This window comes from Molossus molossus, unplaced genomic scaffold, assembly GCF_014108415.1.
Source record: "Molossus molossus isolate mMolMol1 unplaced genomic scaffold, mMolMol1.p scaffold_m16_p_8, whole genome shotgun sequence".
Classification (NCBI taxonomy): domain Eukaryota; kingdom Metazoa; phylum Chordata; class Mammalia; order Chiroptera; family Molossidae; genus Molossus; species Molossus molossus.
The window spans coordinates 80,079,085-80,100,400 of record NW_023425402.1 but is presented as its reverse complement, the minus strand read 5'-3'; the positions used below and the strand labels follow the sequence as shown (position 1 = coordinate 80,100,400).

Here is a 21,316-nt window from a genome sequence, read left to right as displayed (position 1 = left end):
ATTTGCCCAAACCCACACAATGTACACCAACAGTGAGCCCTAAAATAAACTATACACTTTGGGTAATTATGATGTATCAATGTAGGTTCATAAACTGTAACAAATTACCCCTCTAGCAGAGAACAATGGGAGAGGCTATACCTGGGGGGGGTGGGGTGGGGGAGGTATTTGAAAAATCTCTATACCTTCCTGTCAGTTTTGCTGTGAACCTAAAACAGCCCCCCAAAAATAGTCTTTAAAAACAAACACAAAATTCAGAAAGGCAAAATTTGACATGGTATTTTTCTACATTTATTTAGCTTTCTTTTAGGTAAGTAAACACAGTTTGAAATGGTTCATTATTAATAATTTTACAATTATCCAATTACAAACAAAAAGTATGACAACTTGCATAAATAATGCTTTCCATACTACTTTAAACATTTTAAGACAGGTTTTGAATTAGCATTGTGTTGAGCTAATGTTATGGATAGCTAGAGAGTTACCAAATTCCTAAACTACTGAAAAGGCTGAGTAAGTTTTAATTGCAACAATGTCATTATTAATTTTTACAAGTAAAAGAAAACTGCACTATAAGTGTGAGGTTCCATGGGTTTTCCAACAAAGAAGAAAAACTTACTGTGAGAAAGCATAAATCTATATAATTTAAATCAACTGGCTAATCACATTTTTAAAGGTTCATAAGGCATTGAAAATTCCTTAAGTAATACATGTTATCATAATATTGTCAATTATATCATTGCATATTCACATAGTACAACATGGTGCACATGTTGAATATCCCTTTTCTGTATCTGGTCATATTTGAACCAGTTTATATAAACTTGTAGCTGCTAATCTGTGTAGGTGCTCATCAAGCTACTTAACAAAGCAGTGCTCAAAAATGTGTAAATCTAATTTTGAAAGTCCATAACCCCTACTTTCAAATTCTTCTTTCCACTTCTGGTGAATATAATGGAATTCAGGCATTCATATCAATTGTAAAGTAAATAATAATGGAAGCAGAACACATGGAAAACCACATTTGGGTCTCTCAACCTAAAGTTCCCCGTCTACCTGACTAACATTGAGTCTTAAATACTTAATTCTACTGCTACCTGTCTCGAAAGTGTTTCCCTTTCCACAGCCTCTTCTGTAGACATTACAGCATGTAACAGTCCACTGTAATCCCTGGTTTTGACTGATACTTGTATTAGCAACTGAAGGCAGTCCTTTCTCTCATACACTTCCCAATCCTGGCAATGTCTGATACATGTTAGATGCTCAGCAAATGTTTGCTGAATGAATGAAAAAATGAACTAAACAATATTGATTCCAGATGTTATAAGGAAACATTGTAATTAGTATTTTATTACTTAAAACCATGTTTAATATCATGCAAAAAAATGAGAAAGAAAACTAATCATCTTAGTCTATTTCTAACATCAATACTTTAATCCTTACATTCATTTATATTCATGTACATAGTACTATTATTATAAGGACACAACGTATGATTAGCTTTTGGTACCTACTCTTCATTCACATAGTGATATTATTAATCTAGATTAGCAACAAAAGACAATTCATAAAGAAATGTGTCTCATGAAATGATATATCAATAAAACTAACGTTATGTTAATTTATTAACATAATAACATAACCTTAGGAAGTGATCACCCCAGTAGGTCTAGTAACCTTCTGACACTCCACATAGTTAACACAGTATTATTAACATACATCTATCTCTACTTTCAAACCAGGACTTTTTCATGATAAAAGCTAGATCTAATCATTTTTTAAATTCTAATATTCCTTTGGTACAGTAAACAAACCATAAAGCAAGAGTTTCTGCCAGTTTTAATAAATTAATATAACTATTTTCTGTTTCTTTCCCACATATGTTCTTACAGGTAAAATTCTTTTACAGTGAATTCCCTTAGATAGCCAAATTGACTGTTATTGCAAAGTCACTGTTAGAAATTATTATATATATTACATAGATTTCAGGACTAATTTGTTACACAAATGCTAGGCTTCAAAAAGTAAAAACCAGCATCTGAAATCTGAGTAAAAAGTGGTATGTGTGTGTGTGTGTATATACACACATATATAAATTCTATCAAGATCAGAGGTCACTGTGTAATATGGTACTTTTTATTTTGAAATTTATATGTAAAATTATGTAACTATCAGATAGTTCATTTCTTTTTCTCTGTCACAGTAATAAAGACTCCAACAAAGTACTTTCTATACTGGTTTATTCTTCATAATAAATCACTATTATAATTGATAATAGTGAGAAATTAAAATATCTGAACTTTTTAAAAAATACAGAGCCATTCTTGATGAACAGAATTTGCTTTAATGGGATTTCATCTACAATATCTTATACCTTAGGCAAGTAACCATTAAAACAAAGAAGTCAATGACAAACTGTTCATATAACTATATCACAGATCTTGGGAAACAGACATTCAGAAAAGATTTAAGGTTACCCAGGAATAGCCTCTTATACAACCCAACAAACCTTACCATTTAATTTGATTTAAAAAGGCCCAAAATATTAGTTTATGTGGAGCAAAGAATAAAATCTTCCACTGCTGTCATTTTTCTTTTCTTAGTTTTTCAATTAAATAATCAGCCTGTAATTTAAAAATACAACATATTTTTTATTCAAGGTATTGGAGCTGGTGTGAAATAATTCTACTAGCATAACTGTTATAATAAACCACAGCAGATGTACTGGATAATACATTACTCTCTTCCTAGAAGTATCTCACAAAAAAACTATATATAAGTGGAATCATATACCATTTGGTTTATTTCCCTGAGCATAATGTCCTCACAGTTCATCCATGTTGTATCATGGGTCAGAATTTCCTTCCTTTAAAAAAAAATAATTTTTCAAATACAGTGGACATATATTAGTTTCAAGTATTCAACATAGTGATTAGACATCAGTATACCTTAGGGAGTGATCACCCCAGGAAGTCTAGTAACCTTCTGACACTCCACATAGTTAACACAGTATTACTGACTATATTCCCCAAACTGTATTTTACATCCCCATGACTATTTTACAAAAATGTATTTTTAATTAATTTTTATTATAAAAGCATGGCTCATATAGAAAATTAGAGTATTTCTAAAAACGCCCATTTTAATCACACTAATAGTTTAGAGACCACACCAATTGTCCTGCATTATCTCCCACTATTTTATTTCAAATACACACATACATTTCTTAAATATATTTTTAATTAAATAAAGTTATCTAGACAAGTTGAAGAGAGGGACAATAAGTTTGAAATATGAAGTTTCTAGAAATCAGATGCTTTTGAATTTCTTATGCACTATGACTATAATAATAATATGCATTAACTAATGGTAATTATTTAATTTACAATTTGATTTACAATATTCAGAAATAGCAACTATAGATTACCTTATCATCATAGACACATAAAACAGGAGACTGGTAAAGTACTGGTCAGATGTCCCTGGAAGGACAGTCATTTAATAACTAAGGCTTGACTGTCTGGCCATAGGTCTATAAGCAGCTGAATTGTACTCTACTTTTGTCCTAGCATAGCAGAATTTTGCAATTTTTTAGGCTCAAAGCTTTAACCTCATCTGGTAGTGATGCTACTACTGCAGCCCTTTTTAAGAAGTTTAAACTGACTCAAAAATTACAAAATCTCAATTTCTACAACATTGCAATGAGGATAGAGGCTGCAAGTAACATTTACTGAGTATTTACTATTTGCAAGCTACAGTTTTAAGTGCTTTACATATAAATTATTTTATAAATTCTATAATCAATTTTATAATCAAAATTATAAATTATTTTATAAATAGAGGTAGATACTATTACCTATATGCAGGTAATAGATAAAGAACTTGGGACTTAAATTTAAGAAAGTTGCATATGCTCCCTCAAGTAACTAATGAAGCCAGAATTTGAATCCAGATTTGATTCTGGATTCTGAACTATTAATGCCATGGTTCTTCTATATCTCCACTTGCAATGGAGAGACTTAGCCAGAGCCTCTCTTCCTACAGATCTGATGACCTGGAAAATCCTGAAATAAAAACTATTATTTTGGATATGTGCAGGCAATATGTTAAAACAGATAATTAAGCCTATAAAAGCTGTAGCCAAGAAAAGAAAAACTACAAGAAAAAGGACAAATATTTTGAATATGTTTCTATGCTACTAGTATAACAATAACACTTACTGTGATAAACCAATAGGAATTCATTCTATAAACCAGTCTTGTCAAGAAGCCAAACTGATCGACTGGTGCTATAACATGAAGGTGCAAGTGGGAAATGGAATTGAATGGCGGCACGTGGAAACCCATTCTAAAACAGAAAGGTAAGAGATAATTGACAAATCAGTTCTACAATAGTGTAAAGCTATTTTTTCATGTTAAAACACATAAATATCAAGGAGATCCAACACAGGTTACCTAAGGTAGATTTCCAATCAAACATCTCTTTTATTGTTTTTCTTTATACACTTCAGACTATTCACACAGTTCCTCTTCACGATTAAGTGCACAGTAACATAAACTCTTCATCAAGGAAGGCCTTAACAGAATATTATGCCTTAGTATAACCTTCATGAATTCTGAGTTGGCATTTCGTCCTATCATTTTCTTTTCTTTCTTTATTTACTTTTATTTTTTATTTTTCTAATCCTCACCTGAAGACATTTTTTCATTTTTTGTTCAGATAGAGTGGGAGGGAGAGAAAGGAAGAGAGAGAGAGAAAAACATCGACGTGAAAGGGACACATCGAGTGGCTGCCACCCACACAACCCAACCAGGGCCGGGGACAAACTGCAACTGAGGTACGTGCCCTTAGCGGGAACCGAACCCAGGTCTCTCTGGACTGCAGGCCGATGCTCTAACCGCTGAGCCAAACTGGCCAGGCGCATCCTATCATTTTCAATCTTGATTGTATTAAGCTTTAATTCACCTAAGATATGCCTCTACAATGAATCTTGTGGGGAAAAGGAAAAAAATGAGTATGGTTCCATTATTCCAAGACATTGCCAGTAGATGGCGTGTTTTCTCCTTTAATAAAAGTCGTAAATTATTTCCTTAGGAACCTTAGTATTTCAGTAGTGAAATTAATTATATCATCATTTAAAAAAAAACCTTATAATCACTTAAGTTTATTGTTTAGTAATGAATAGTTAGATTATAATTATTCACACTCATCTGCTTTATAAAACAATTTTATAAAACATAATTTTCCTTGGACTAGCAAAACATTTTCTAGCCCTGGCCGGTTTGGCTCAGCGGTTAGAGTGTCGGCCTGCGGTCCGGAGAGACCCGGGTTCAGTTCCCGCTAAGGGCATGTACTTCGGTTGCAGTTTGTCCCCGCCCCTGGTTGGTCGTGCGGGTGGCAGCCACTCGATGTGTCCCTTCACGTCGATGTTTCTCTCTCTCTCTCTCTCTCTCTCTCTCTCTCTCTCTCTCTCTCTCTCTTCCTCTCTCTCCCTCCCACTCTATCTGTACAAAAAAATGGAAAAACGTCCTCGGGTGAGGATTAAAAAAAAACACTTTCTAATATGATTTAACCTCTTAAAAATCAATTTACAGTTTTGCAAGTCCACTTTTTCTAAGTGGAAGAAGGCACAGAAGTGCTATGCAGTGCTATGCTGTGTCACTATAGGACAATGTAAGTCAGAAATGCAACACATATTGAAAAGTTTTCACCACTACCTAGAAAAGGAGGCCAGGTTTTCCCTCTGTGAAATACGAATTATAATGTAGACTCAAGTAATCTAAAAGCTGGAAGAAACTCAACCCTTTCATTTTAAAGATGGAGAAGAGAAGCTCCAAAAAGTTTAAGAGACTTCTTAAAGTCACAATGTTAGGGAATGATAAAGTTAAGATTTAGGATCAGGGCTCTGAACTCCTAGTCCAATGTCCATTCTTGTAACAAACAAACAAACACTCCTATCACTAGGAAGGGAATGTGCTGCTTTTGGCCAAAGGATATCAAATACCATCTGTTCCTTGTCATTATTACTCTTGGGTAGATACTATCTTAGAGAGGTTAAAAGATTTGTCTAAAGTAACACAGCCAGTACGAGCACAGTGCACAGCAAGTAGCACAGATAGCATTAGAATTCAGATTTCTGTGAATTCCAGTTCAGAGGTGTCAGAAGTAATCTCCACCATACCTGCTTTGGTACTGCTTTGGTCACATAGGAAAAGTCAGAAATATTAAACGAACAAACAAACAACAACAAAAACAGCTGCCAAATTGAACACTTTGTGCTTTTGCTCAAACTTTGACAAATGGCCAGAGTTCAGTTCAACAGGCAACAAATTCAAGTTAATTTCATGCTAGAAGTATAATAATGTCATTTTAAATCACATAAGATATTTTCTAAGGAAATTCTATTTGTACACAGTTTTATAGAAATGCACATATTGAGCCCGGCCAGTGTGGTTCAGTGGTTGAGTGTCGACCCAAGCCCCAAGAGGTCACCAGTTCGATTCCTGGTCTCGGCACATGCCCAGATTGTGGGCCAGATCCCTAGTGGGGGGCATGCAGGAGGCAGCCAATCAATGTTCTCTTTCATAGATGTTGCTATCTCCTCTCTCTCTCCCCTTCTCCCTTCGTCTCTCTCTAAAATCAATAAAGAAAAAAATTTTAAAAAGAAATGCACATATTGAACAAGGAAAGGTGGACATGTAACTATTCTACCTCTCCACTGCTTAAATATACTTGTCTGTCCAAACTATACGTGGTAATTATTAGATGTTGAGACATGAGAGGAAGAAGTTTTTGTTTTGTTTTTTTGTGTGTTTTTTTCCATTAAATTTACACTACCAATGAACTGTATACTCACTTTTGGGAAAACTGCATTTAAATTATAAATTCTGCCAGTTCTGCTTTCCTTTCACATGAGGAAATAACATTTCAGAAAAAAACAACTGTGAATATTGATTTCTATATGGAAGTATACATACCTCACATTTGTGAAGTCAGTGAAATTATTCTTTTCAAGAATGGTTTTTCCAGCAGCAACCATGTCCTCAACTATAAAACAGGAAAGAAAGTACATTACACTATAGGAGACATTAAATTCACTACAATGTTATTAATCTTAACTTTTAGGGTCCTAGTAAAAAAATGTATCAAATGGGTAAACATTTAAAGACACATTCAATAGCTCCAAGTTACTAAGAAACTTGCTTATCAACAACTGAAACGAAGGTGCAATCCTTCACAACATATCACACACAGGCTGACTTTGAACAGCTATTGAGGGGCATTATCAAGTGGCTATTAAGGACATCTGATCCTACTGCAGTCTATTCTAATCATAAGGAGACCAAGTATTTAAAGAGTGTTGGAATTAAGGAGACAGGAAAACAATGAATTTATCTTTGAGCCCAAATTGGGGATTATGATATCCCTTTGTGTCAGCCCAGCCTTGACTAGCTAAATATCTGTGCAATTGTTTTGGCTTCCAAACTCTCTCTGCCTTAGCATCTTTATTGTCTCAGTGCTTTATGGCCTTCAGATAGGAATATGCCTCCTCATTAGAAACATTTTGGTAACCTGGCATCTTCAAAGCACAGCGACAAACTTTAGACTCTTTTGTTTTAAAGGGTGTAACTAACTGTTTAAGAAGGAAAGAAGTGAGAGAATTTACGGAGAATAGCTGTTATAATGAGGCTTATAAATTTGTTGCTAATGTTTGCTTCTCTAAGTCAGGTTTGAGTTGGGAGGCTATATATTCAAAAATAAGCTCAAATTACTTCAAGCCAGAGTGATATTGCAAAATATAAAAAGCTGTTTTACCTTTTAATCCCTTTAAAAACATATATGACTGTTGAAAACAATAATTTTAACAGTATTGTGGAGTTATAAAATATGTAGATGAAATACATATGACAACAATAATAACGTATTGCAAAGTTTTTTGCATTTTATATGAAGCGATACAATGTTACCTCAAATAGACTGTGATAATTACAGGATGTGTGTTTTAATTTTTTTCTTTATTGATTTTAGAGAAGAAGAGGGAGAGAGAGATAGAAACATCGATGAGAGAGAACATCAACTGGTCACCTCCTGCATGACCCCCACTGGGGATTTGGCCTACAAACTGGGCATATGCCCTGATTGGGAATCGAACCACTGACCTCTTGGTGCATGGGTCGACGTTCAACCACTGAGCCACAGAGGCCGGGCCAGGATGTGTATTTAATTTTTTTTTTTTTCTTTATTTACTTTTAGAGAGAGAGGAAGGGAGAGGGAGACACACTGATGAGAGAGAACATCGATTGGCTGCCTCCTGCATGCCCCTCACTGGAGGTTTGACCCACAACCTGGGCATGTGCCCCAACCAGGAATCAAACCAGCAACCTCTTGGTGCATGGGTCGATGCTCAACCACTGAACCACACCAGCCGGGCCAAGATGTGTATTTTAATCTCACTAGAGCAACCACTTAAAAATGTGAAGAGGACTACCTAAAGAGGCAAAAGATAAAGTGAAATACTAAAAAAAAAAAAAAAAAAATAGATTTGATCAACTATAAGAAGGTAGGAGAGAAGAAACAGGATAACAAAAAACAAATAGGACAAACAGAAAACAAATGGCAAGATGGTAGACCTAAATCCAACTATGTCAACAGTTACATTAATGCTTATGAACTAAAACCTCCCATTAAAAGACAGATATTTTCACACTACTTTTAAAAAAGGCAAAGACCCAACTATATTGCTATCTTCAAGTCTTTAAATATAAATATTCAATTTGGTTGAAAGGATAAAATAAGATAACCAGTGCAAATAATAATAAGAAAGTTATAGTTAAATACTATACAAAATAAACTCTAGAAGTATTTCCAAAGATAAAGAGGAACATTTTATAATGATTTTAAAAATATCAATTCATTGAGAAAAGATAACGATCATAATTATGCATTTACTTAAAATCAGATCCAAAATACAGGAACAAAACCTGTTGTCTCTTTTCTATTTCACTGATCTCTTCATTAGTTCCTTCTTTATACTTATTTGGGTCTGATTTGCTTGCCTTTTTCTAGAATCCTAAAGTGAAAACTTAGGTTGTTCACTTTAAACCTCCTTATAAGCATTTAAAGTTATAAATTTCCCTCTTGGCACTGCTTTAGCTGCATTCCACAAATTTTGATATATTGTATTTTTGTTACTGATCAATCCAAAATTTTGACGTCTTTGAATTTTTTATTTAGAAGTTATTCAAAACTGTGTAAATTTTAAATATTTAGTGCTGGTATAGACTTAATTATTTTTCTAATTTAATTCCGTTGTCATCAGAGAAGACTTTTTTTAATAAGATTTCAATGATCTAGAATGTATTCAGATATATTTTATTGTCTAAAACATGGTCTCTCTTGGTGAGCATGTGCTCTTCGCAAAATGTGTATTCTATAGTTAAAGGGAGTTCTATAAATGTCACAGTGCTTGATAGTGTTATTGAGCTCTTTCTTATGCTTATTATTTTCCAACTTTATAGACTGTATAAAATAGTAATTGCAAGAACTTTAAATTTTTTATTATGGACATATTAAAATGTACAAAAAATCAGAAAGATTAACATAGGTATAATAAAATTCCAAATACCCACCATGCTGCTTCAAAATTAGTAACATTTGATTTGCAACAATTATAAAAATTTTTAATAAAAAACTAGAAATACTAGAAAAAGAAAACTTCTCCCTTGTTAAGAAAAAATGGTATAAAAAGAAATATAAAAGTATAGAAGTACTTAAGCCTATGTAGTGGCTGTTGCCTGGTGTTACATATTGTATGTATGTTGGCCTCCACCTGTTGGTATGAGTGTGAAATGTATGGCTAGAATTTCAGATAACTAAGGAACTTACATTACGTAGAAAAAAACAGTTTGAAAACTGGTAATTCAGGGTCTAAATACTAATGAACTTCACACCAAGATTTTCTATCAAACAGATTTCTTATTCACCTTCAAAACATCCAGCCCAATTTATCTCTCTTGTCAGCTACCTAAAATTATTGACCAAACTAATCCCAAACCATGGTGACAAAGCAGATTGGAAATGAACTTTGAAATATCTTAGTAAATGATAACTGATAAGTCACAGAAATCATGAGGAGAAAAACACAGGATAATCTTATAAAAGACAAAATTCCGAATCTCCTTTTCAGATGCTAAAAATTCATCATTAAAGTCTCATAATTAAACTAAAATCTCATCTACACAGGAAACTATTAGGCAGGTACCAATACGGTCTCATTCTCAGGCAATTTACATATGCTATATCGTAAATTTTGTATATAATTTTTCATAGCGCCTTTCACTTTCAGAGGTAAGAAAAGCCATCATTTAAAAAAAACATAAAAAGCATTATCTTTTTAGAGACTTTAAAGATTAAATAAATCATGAGAAGGCAGGGTTCTTTGGAAAAGACAATAATGCTAAGGAAAAAAGAAGGCAACAAAAAAAGAGGAAGACAAAATATGAGCTGGATTGACTCCATAAAAGAAGCATGAGCCGCCCTCGCCAATTCAGCTTAGTGGTTAGAGTGTCAGCCAGTGGACCGAAGGGTCGGTTGTGGGTTCAATTCCCAGTCAAGGGCACATACCTGAGTTGCAGGTTTGATCCCCGGCCCTGAGCAGGGTCATGCAGGAGGCAACCAATCCATGTGTCTTTCTCATATCAATGTCTCTCTCTTTCCTTCCACTCTATCTAAAAATCAATGGGAAAATATCCTTGGGTGAGGATCAACAACAACAACAACAAAAAGCATGAGTCTACATGGAGCTGAGCAGGGCTGTTGAGGAGAACACACTGTGGACATTACCCATTCATAGGGTCACTAGGAGTTGGAGCCAACTCAGCGGCATGTAAAAACATAATATCTGGAGCATAATATCTGGGATTTGCTTCAAATTCACTATGGGAGAGGTTAACAGATGAAAAAAGATTGGCCGTGAGTTAATAAATGTTGAGGATGGGTGATGAATACATGGAGATTATACTATTTTCTTTGTTTGTGTATATATTTGAACTTTTTCATAATGAATGTTTCAAAAAGTCATAATGCTCCTTTTCATAATACTGGCTACACTTTTTCTTCTAATTGTCACTGCCATCACTGATCCCAATTCAAGATGTTAGAACCATGAAGAATACTGCCATCATCTTACCGAGTCCTATTTGCTCTTTCTTTAGAACTGTACAGTTTCCAATATGCTTCTTTGGCACCACCAGATAATGATGAGTTGCTGCTGGTTTGATATCTTTAAAGCAAATTAGGTCTTCATTCTAAAAAAAAATATATATCATTTGCTAGTGAATTTTTTAAAAGAAACTCAGTCTGATAGGAAAATGATACCTATGTTACAACTAAGCCCCATTGCACAATTTTGTGATTATGCATTAAGTCCATAAAGACAAGCTTTAGCTTCCTTCATGAGATGTTCATTTATTGAGGAGAATAAAAAGACTTATATAAAGTCAATTTCAGGCAAACAGTTATGAATGAAATTCACTAAAACTTTATTAAGTACCAACAATCTCAGAGTTTTGTATTTCACCATCTATTTCTCCATCTCTATCTACCCTAATATTTTTTCACTCTTAATATGTACTTTTAAAGATTTCACTACTGAATCCTAGCAAAATTTATACTTTTTTATATTTAATTTCTTTCCAAAGCAGCATGTTCCTCAATTATAACAAGAACATTAACTAGGATCTACATATCCAGGGGTTACATTTGAAACATTTTTTACAGAAATTACATACAAATACTTGTTATGTTTACTGCCACCTTATAGCATTAAAAAGCCTTTGAAATGCTCCAACAAACTGCAGTGTATGGTAATAAGTTAGGTGCCCAATCCATTACATGGGTTTCCTGCTTTACATAAGGTAGAAAAGCAAAGGAAACAAAAAAGAAAGTCCTTCCGTCTATTTACATTTGAGTTTCACACTTTTCCAAATTAAAAACCTATATTCCCTAAAAAAACCTTATTCAATTGTTCATATTTAAAAAACAAAACAAAACAAAACAAAAAAAACAGTCAAAATTAAATAAAATAAGTATCAATCAGCATAGGTTCCTTATCATTATCCATGCTGCTCATCAAAGCTTCAGGTGACTGACAAGTCGACCTCCAGTGAGAATGAGGACTTTTGTCTGCTTTAGCTCCCAGTAGAGCCGTAATTGAAATGGAAGGCAGCAAAAACAAGGTACGATGTAAGCCTTTCCTATCTCAAGGCTTCTATGAACTGCCCACAATATTACTTTAATAAAATACTGACTGTGTTGCTGTCCACACTTTCATACCTTCAATGTAGAAGCTGCTAAAATGTGGAGGCACAACAACACTAAAATCTTGATTATTTTTCCAGTTATTTAGTGTAACTTGCCTACAAGATGGTAGGGAGGGGGAAATACTGTTATTTTTAAGATCTTGTGGCAAACAGCGATGAGTCAACTGCATGTCTCTCTCACATCGACGTTTCTCTCTGTCTCTCTCTTCCTCTCTCTCTCCCTCCTGCTCCATTTAAAGATAAATGGAAAAATATCCTCGGGGGAGGATTTAATAATAATAATAATAATAATAATAATAATAATAATTTTGACTTTAAAAAGTGAACATTTAACATACATTTCTGGACTTAAAAAGGCGGGGGAAAGGTAGTCCACAAAAGTTGAAAACAAAAGAAACAAATGTACCTAACCGTATGTCATATTGGTAATATAACCACAAAAACAAGGTGATTTCAAGTGACTTTAAAATATAAAATTTTGACTATCCATCCCTAGTGACACCCTCTAAAAGAGAACTTTTAATTTGCTGCTTTCAATTCCAATCATAGGCAAGCTTCTCAAGTGTGAGACAGGCCATATTCATTTCTGAACACCAAATGAATCACACATAGTAAGCCTGCAAAACTGCTGAAAAACTAAATGACAGTCAGTTAAACAGAAAGATGAAGTTACCAGCACTCCTTCTTCACCTTAAAAACAAATGGGGTGTCACTAGGCTCTCAGATACTTTTCCAGTAAGAGACCTGGCTTTTTCATGATCTTTCAGTCTGCTCTTGCAAAACACCTTCTTAAAGTTGGAATTATGGCCATTGTTTGATTAGAACAGTCTTTCTCAACCTGTCCTCATTATTGCCCCCATAAGGTATGACTTTTTTTTCCTAATTGCCTCCTTCTCCCATGATATGATAACAGTATGGCTATATTGTGCATCTGTTTATGTCCTGTATGGTATATCTGTACCTTTGTTTTTAAATCCTCACCTGAGGATATTTTTCCATTTATCTTTAGATAGAGTGGAAGGTAGGGAGAGAGAGAAACATCAACTGGCTGCCTCCCGCATGACCCTGACAAGCCTGGGGAGCAAACCACAACCCTTGACCAAAGTACATGCCCTTGACCAGAATCCAACCCACGACTCTTTGGTCTGCCGGCCGACGCTCTAACCACAGAGCCAAACCGGTCAGGACAGTATATCTGAACTTTATATAAATGAAGAATAAACATTCTTCTGCCCCTGCTCCCAAACAAGAACATCAATTTTTACCCTTTTGGGAATGCATGGGTTAGACAAACAGCTAGTTTATCTGACTCCATTATCAGCAGGACCCTAACCATCTGGCTAAGCATTCACTTAAATACAACAAATAAACTGTGGTGAACAGGGTAGGTTGCCCCTCAACCTCCATCCCAAATACTTTTGTGCTTTCTGTACTATGGAAACTAAAAAAACTTAAAACCCCAGAAGGAATTCAACATCTTGTCAATTAGATGTACTTAGGATGTAGGTGCTTTGAAAAGCTGACCTGAGGCAAAGGTAGCCGCTGCTTCTGCCTCGTTAGCTCTAAGACTATAGAGACAGTTTTTTTCTTTCTCTCTTTTCCTCCCCATTCCAATGTCCAGTCACTAGCCTCCAAGGAGTGAAGAGACACCCATAAGACATCACTTATTTTTTTTTGTCAGCATGGACTACCAGTGTGGACCCAGCAGACTGAGTGTAGCTCTGAAGCAGTTCTGTTTCTCAAAGGGGGCCAGAAATATGTAGGTGCTCTTCTGGTCGTGGATGCTACTGGTACTTAACACCCAGAGGTCAGGAATGCAAAGCATTCTGCATAAGACTCCAACCCAAAAAGCCAATAGCACTCCCACTGGAAACACTGCGCACAAGCCGCAGTGATACTGCTCCCTCGCCTCGGAATCACAGGACAGAGAAATCTTTCTGAAGTTCAAGGTTCACTGGCAATCATCTGACTCCCACTGTCCTGCCCGTGGCAGAGGAAACAGCTTCCCAGTGAGCCAGTTCTGCAGTGCTGTTCTGGGTGTCATTCTTGGAGGCTTTTCTAGAACTTTGCAATGACTTTTTTTTTTTAGAAAATAATTATATTAAATCAATTTCTGCTTAAAATAAATAAAATATTTTTTCTTTCCTTCAACTAAACGCTGACTGGTATCTAAAGCAAATAAAAAGAAGTACCATTTGAAAAAACACTTCAATATCATGCCATCTGAGATGTCGGGCAATTTTGATTAAAGAAGGGGGAAGAACATTCAAGTTAAACTAGTATTTCTTTATTATGGTCTCAAACAAAGTGAAAATAAAAATCTAGCCCAGTGTATCTTGGGTATTTTTTCATTATTACCCTTGTAAATTCATTTTTAAGACTTTTTCCTTTTAATCCCACCCCCATATTTTAATCCCACAGATATGCTCATTACCTGTTTCTATGCCCTCTGCACATCTCTGCCTCATACATAAAAAGAATAAGATATTGCCCCTCAAGAACCAATTTTCACCCCCTTGGGAGTGATATCACCCTCACTAAGCATGCATAATCTAGCCTTTGCTTAGTTTTAATCCTTTAGTATTCAACAAGAAAAATGCCATAAATAGGTCTATGGGATGAGGACTCTTCTCTAGCTTTTGCCATCACTAAAGTTTCCCAGACTAACCACACACATGATGCTGGTAACTCAAATTATTCCAAGTCAGATTTTCTTTTTTTTTATCCTCACCCGAGGACATTTTTCCATTTTTTGTTCAGATAGAGCGGGAGGGAGAGAGAGAGAGAGAGAAACATCAATGTGAAGGGACACATCGAGTGGATGCCACCCTCACGACCAACCAGGGCCGGGGACAAACTGCAACCGAGGTACGCGCCCTTAGCGGGAACCGAACCCGGGTCTCTCTGTACTGCAGGCCGACGCTCCAACCGCTGAGCCAAACCGGCCAGGGCGCAAGTCAGATTTTCTCCTCTGCACATCATTATATGTATACTACCTTACTTTATATAAACATCATTTCTAAATGTTTACAATGAATATATTATCTACATAATGTAAAACATAAAATTAAACATTGAGTAATTATTCTCTTGCCAAAAAGATCGATCTTTAACCTTTAAGTAGTGAGCTCTTGTATATCAAATCATCTTTGATTCAATTTGAAAAAGACACACAACTTTTTGGAACACTATTGCACAAGTATGTGCATATTCTGTATTAAGTGGACTGTTGCACAGATTTATCCTGTGCCTCCTTTTCATGGTATAAATTAGTTTCAGCATTGATCATGTCTAATTTCCTCTATAAAAATGTTCCCAGACTCTTCATATAGTTTCTGAGCATATTTCTAACAAAGAACAAATCCTGACCTTTAGCTAGGAAGACAGCTCTTTGGAAGTCAGGGCAATCATACCCCCTCCCCATGACGATTTTTAGACAAAGCTTTCCACAACCACTATATCGATTTTCTATGTTTTCTTCAACATTGGTACCAGAGTGTACAAAATTTAAGTTGTTTCTGGGAATCAAAGAAATATTGAACTCTGCCAAGTTAAGAAACTCACTTTACCTCTTGCTAACCTAATTTTATATTTAGTAAAATAAAGAGTGAAAGAAAAGGCAGAGCTGGGTCCCTTCCAACTCCATGGATCGTTCAGTTTAACATCTGCTCAGCTGTGGATTTGTTTATCCCTACTTTACAGGTAGACAACTTATTTTTTCTCCCTGTCAGCTGCTCCGTCTCCACTTCCTTCCCACATTCAACATAGAGTTCATGGTCTGTATCACCTCGGCCAATCTTTTAGCCAAAAATTGTCTTTGTCACACTACCTTTCATAACACTCACATGGCCAGATGCCAACACTGGGTCACTAGACTTGGGCTGCTGCTAGAGGGATAAAAAAAAAAAATCACACAGCTGAGCAGACATTAAACTGAATGTCCTCAACCTCTACTGACCCTCATCACTATACAATAATCTATGTTTCCTTGATTCTCTTTCCTGGCCTCCAGAGAGGTTTCTTCAAATTTTTTACTTCTAAATAACCAGGTAATTTGCTCCTTCACCTCCTTCAAGCCTTCACTCAAATGACACCTTCTTAGTGCAGCTTTTCCTAACAAAAATTAAAAATTGCATTCTCTTGCCTTGGCCAGTGTGGCTCTTTTGGTTGGGCATAACCCCATGCACTGAAAGGTTGGTGGTTCAATTCCTGGACAGGGCACAAGCCCGGGTTGCTGGCTCAATTCCAGGTAGGAAGCATGCAAGAGGAAGCCAATCGATGTTTTGCTCTCCCATTGATGCTTCTCTTTCACTCTCTCTCTTCCTTTCTCTCTCTAAAAATCAATTTTAAAATGTTTTTAATTGTACCCCCTTAGTCTTTTACTTTTCACCATCTAACAAACTATTTATTTTACTTAGTATTTTGCTATTATCTATTGCCTGTGCCCATTAGGACAAGAATTTCTGCACTTTCTGTTACTGCTGTGTCCTGTTGTCTCCAACAGTACCTGGTGCAGAGAAGGCACTCATTCAAACACTGAGTGATGAATAAGTGAATGAGTATCCTCTTTCCTAAGGACAAAGCTCTGACTCCCTGGCCCATTTTAAACCTTTCTCCATTGACATCTTCCCATTAGGATTTAAACACACTGAACTCTTCAATGCTTTAAAAAGCTTTCTCTCAACCCCCAACTCCTCCTGTAGTTATCACTCCCTTTCTCTCCTCTCCAAGATGGCCAAACTTCCTTCAAAAGTTGTCTGTATTTGCTCTCTTCAATTTTTCATCCCCAGGTTCTTCTTGGTCAACTACAATCTGCCTTCTGCCTCACCACAGTGCTACAATAGAGCTCACAGAGGTGAATTTTTTGGAGGGACACAAGCAATTCTGATCTAACTTGGCCTCCCCACAAGCAAGTAGGAGGGTCACCTAACCCAGACTTGAGCATTAGGGAAGGCTGATATTGTTGCCAATTCTCTCTTCTGAACATACCCCCTTTTCTGAGCTTTCCTAGTTTCCCTTCTATTTCTTTGACTGTTCCTTTTCCGTCCTCTTTTCGGGTCCTTTTCCTCTGCTTCTCCCATCTAATATCAGTGCTCTACTTTAGGGTTCTCTGTAGGCTCCCTTCCTTCTTATTCTACACCTACTTCCCAGACCATCTCCACAATTCCTCTCTTTTTAATTTCCACCTATAAACTGGCCGTTCCCATAACCTGGGCAAGAAATCCAGATCTCTGCAGAGTGCCAGACTGTCTAACCATTCACTGGACATCTCCACTTAAATGCCTCAAACTCACCAACTCCAAAACCGAACTCATCACTTTGATCCTTCCCACCACTCTCCTGGCCATCTGCTCTCCTCCCGCATTCCCAATCTTAATGAACTGGTACCGGCACTACCAGTTTACCCTAGCCAGAAATCTGGAAGTCGTCCTTGACTTCCCCCCTTCTCTCTCTCATTCTCCCACATTGAAATCAGGGTTTCTCAAGCTAGGCCCTATAAACATTTTGGGACTAGATAATTCTTTGTTGCAGGGGGCTGTCATGTACACTGTATATTAGCAACCTTAGCCTCTACCCATTAGGTGCCAGTAGTCCTCCCCGAACTCACAGTTCTTACAACCAAAAGTGTCTCAAATCATTGCCAAAAGTCCCCTGGGGAGCTTTAAGAACCACTGATCTAGATCCATCAACAAGTCCTGCCTGGTTTACCTCCTAAATATCCTTAAATGGATCCACTTTTCTTCATCCCCACTACCACATTCTTATTTCAGGCCATTATCAAACCAGATTACTTCAAAAGCCCCCAAAAGGTCTCCATACCTCCAGACTGGTCTCCAATCTACACAAGGGTGCCAGAATGATCTTTCAAAGATCAAACCCCTTCAGGTAACTCAATCCCTTCCCCCAACCCAGTAGTAAACATTGTGGGACTTCCTTTCACTGTTCAAAGGTAAAACTCCTTGAAATGAATGACAACACCCTTAATAATCTAGCCTCTTGTCTACTTCTCCAGTCTCGTCTTTCACCTCAAACTTTATACTGCAGTTAGACTGAATTTCTGTCTGTTCTCCCATGGCACAAAATGAGCCTCTGGAGGTTCTCTCTACCTAGGGCCTAGGTCCTAGGCCATTATTTGCTCACCTGGCCAACTCCTACTTATTTCTTCATGTCTCCTCTGAAAAGAACTTCCCTGACCCTTTAAATTTGGGTTAGATGCCCCTCCCACAGGCTTGCAAAATATCTCAAGTGATTAAATCATGGCAGCATAGCACAAGGCACTGCAATCAGCTGCCTCCTGGGTCTGCACTCATTCCTCCCTGCAGGGTGTAAATGTGGGCGGGGCTAGCGTTTATCTTACCACTGAATCTCCAACACTCAGTGCTTAGGAGGAATTCAATTTGATTTTAACAAATGTCCTTGCAACCGCCGCCACCGCCTTTGGATTCTGTTTTGGATTCTCAAAAGGTTGTTTCTTTAAAGGCTGTAGAACCGTCAGAAAGTGCACCAGATACCTGTTTTAACATATCTGGGCAAAAGCTAGTGCTCCTACAATGTGCACACATTCCAGCTGACAACACTAGGAACTGGACCCTCCCGTGGAAATCAGAGGCTGCCGAGCAACAGTTTGACCACAGATCTACGCTTGTTGTCAATCTAACAACAAGATATCTTTCCACAATTACTACGATCAATTTTCTACTCGTTCTCGCCTCGGTGTCGGTGTCGGTATTGGCGTGTACAGGACTTAAAGGCAGGGTTTAGAAAGGCGGGGGTGGTGGGTCCTGTAATGAAAGCAGAGGCCGTAAACGCGACTGTCTGCCCAACACCCCGTGGCCGCAGAGACCGGCAGGGGGCCCGTCTGGTTCCCGCCATCTCCTCCGCGAACAGCCGCCCGCGCCGAGGGCGAGTCTGTCCTCAGCACCAGGGCGCCCAAAGCCCCGGCGCCACCTCGCAGGGCCCCCGGCTCCCGGAGCCGCAGGGGCGTCGGTCCCCGCCCGCGCCGGGTCGCTGGTCGCCGCCCACCTCGCAATCCAGGAGCTCGGTGCCCGGGTCCTGCTGCCCCGCAATCCGGCAGAACACGCACTTGCTGTCGTAGTCTTTGGGCTCCGACGGCTCTGGGGTGACCGCGGCGGTCTCCGACGAAGACACCGTAGGTTTTGCAGTCGCCGCTGCCTCGAAGCTGAGCACTGATTCCGCCTCTGCCTGGCAGCTGGTATCCGACTCCACGTTACTGAGCGTCGGCTCGTCTTCCATCGCACCTGCTCTCCGCGGCCTGAGCCTCGGGTTCTCCGGGACCACTGGGCCTAGCCCGAGTCCGCCTCCTGCACCTTCTCGGTTTCACCTCCAGGCGTCGCCCCTCGCTTGGCACTGGGCGGAGCCCAGTTGGGCGCACGCGCTGATCCAGGCTGACGCTAGAGGGAGGGCGACACGGTACTGGGCCTCAAAGCCAGCGCCTGGCCTCGAAGCCTGTGGCCACGAGGGGGCGCGCGAGTATGCGAGTATCCCAGGGCACTGCTGGGAGGAGCCGGTGGCGGCATGGGAGTTGCCCTGCCCTCTGCGTCCCGTTGGTAACAACGCACGACGTCAGCCGAGACGCAGGAGCGCGTCTCGCGTGGTGGTGACTCGCCAGCGCCACCTAACGCCTGGCCAAGCTAGATCCCCTAGAGACCTAGACCTTCTTCCCCCAAACCTGTGACATACAATGCCCCAAGAGCGTATTACGCTGCCTTATAAACAAAGGTTTGCTTTCTTAAAAATTCGTAGGTCTTAAGAGAAAGCACAAAATTTCTAGAGCTTACTTTTCCAGACAGACCATGTTGTATGCTTTTGCATGCATTTCTCAGCCCAGTCATTTTAGGTGCTTAAGATGAAAATGTCCAAAACTGAACCTCACATTTGTTTTCTTTTGTTAGTGTTGTTCACAGCACCAACTAAATCAAGTAGCAGCCTTGGGCTCACGTTCCGCATACACAGGTAGTCTGTAGTTTATAGTCTGAAATGTCACAGAAGTTCACTACCAATGCCTCCTTATCCCTCGCCTCCACTGCTGCAATAACCTTGTGACTAGTTTCTCTCCTCCAGGCTCCTGTCACTCAAACAAAACCCTTCAGTAACTATCTACCCAAAGAAAAAGTACCAGTTCCTTAGCTTGGTATTCAAAGTGGACTCGGATTTGACCTCAACTTTTCTTTTTATTTTATTTTTTTATCTTTATTGTTGAATGTATTACAGATGTTCCTCATTTTTCCCCCATTGACCCCCTCCTCCCTACTCCCGCACCTCCCGCCCCCCTCCTGCCTTTTCCCACACTGTTGTCTGTGTCCATTGGTTACATATGTTTTTTTGGTTTACTTCTTCCCATCCCTGAAGCCCCCTTCCCTTTGAGGTTTGTCTGTCTAGCAACCAATTTGTACTCTGAATATTTGCACTTAATCCCTTCACCTTTTTCCCCCATTCCCCCAAATCCCCTCCCATCTGGAAACCAACAAAATGTTCTCTGTATCTATGAGAATGTTTCTGTTCTGCCTGTTCATTTTGTTTGTAGATTCAACTGTCGATAGATATGTATTCATTGCCATTTTGTTTGTTCATATATTTTATCTTTTTCTTCAAAAAGACCCTTCAACATTTCATATAATAACCATTTGGTGGTGATGAACTCCTTTAACTTTTTCTTGTCTGGGAAACTCTTTATATGGCCATCGATTCTAAATGATAGCTTTGCAGGATAGAATAATCTTGGTTGTAGGTTCTTGCATTTCAACACTCTAAATATTTCTTGCCACTCCCTTCTGGCCTGCAAAGTTTCTTTTGAAAAATCAGCTGACAGTCTTATGGGAACTCCTTTGTAGGTAATTATCAGCTTTTCTCTTGCTGCTTTTAAGATTCTCTCTTTGTCTTGAACCTTTTGCATTTTGATGATGATGTATCTTGGTGTGGGCCTCTTGGGGTCCATTTTGTTTGGGACTCTCTGTGCTTCCTGGACTTGTATGTCT

At 38.1% G+C, this 21,316-nt stretch overlaps 1 protein-coding gene across 1 annotated transcript; it reads right to left on the bottom strand.

The window, feature by feature from the left end:
- Positions 1 to 243: 243 nt before the first annotated feature.
- On the bottom strand, positions 244 to 19,662 carry HINT3 (histidine triad nucleotide binding protein 3). Its single transcript, XM_036249452.1, has 5 exons — positions 19,344 to 19,662; positions 11,189 to 11,306; positions 6,978 to 7,047; positions 4,221 to 4,347; positions 244 to 2,624 (listed from the first exon to the last, which is right to left on the bottom strand). The coding sequence occupies exons 1-5, from the start codon at positions 19,572 to 19,574 to the stop codon at positions 2,586 to 2,588; spliced, it is 585 nt and encodes a 194-aa protein (XP_036105345.1). The 5' UTR covers positions 19,575 to 19,662; the 3' UTR covers positions 244 to 2,585.
- Positions 19,663 to 21,316: the final 1,654 nt, after the last annotated feature.

Excerpts from the sequence above, each read along its gene's own strand:
- HINT3 (XM_036249452.1), bottom strand. The coding sequence starts at position 19,574 with ATGGAAGACGAGCCGACGCTCAGTAACGTGGAGTCGGATACCAGCTGC. Across the intron at positions 11,307-19,343 it reads CCGAGCTCCTGGATTGCGAG|AATGAAGACCTAATTTGCTT; the intron begins GTGGGCGGCGAC and ends ATTTTTTTTTAG. Across the intron at positions 4,348-6,977 it reads ACTGACTTCACAAATGTGAG|AATGGGTTTCCACGTGCCGC; the intron begins GTATGTATACTT and ends TTTCTGTTTTAG.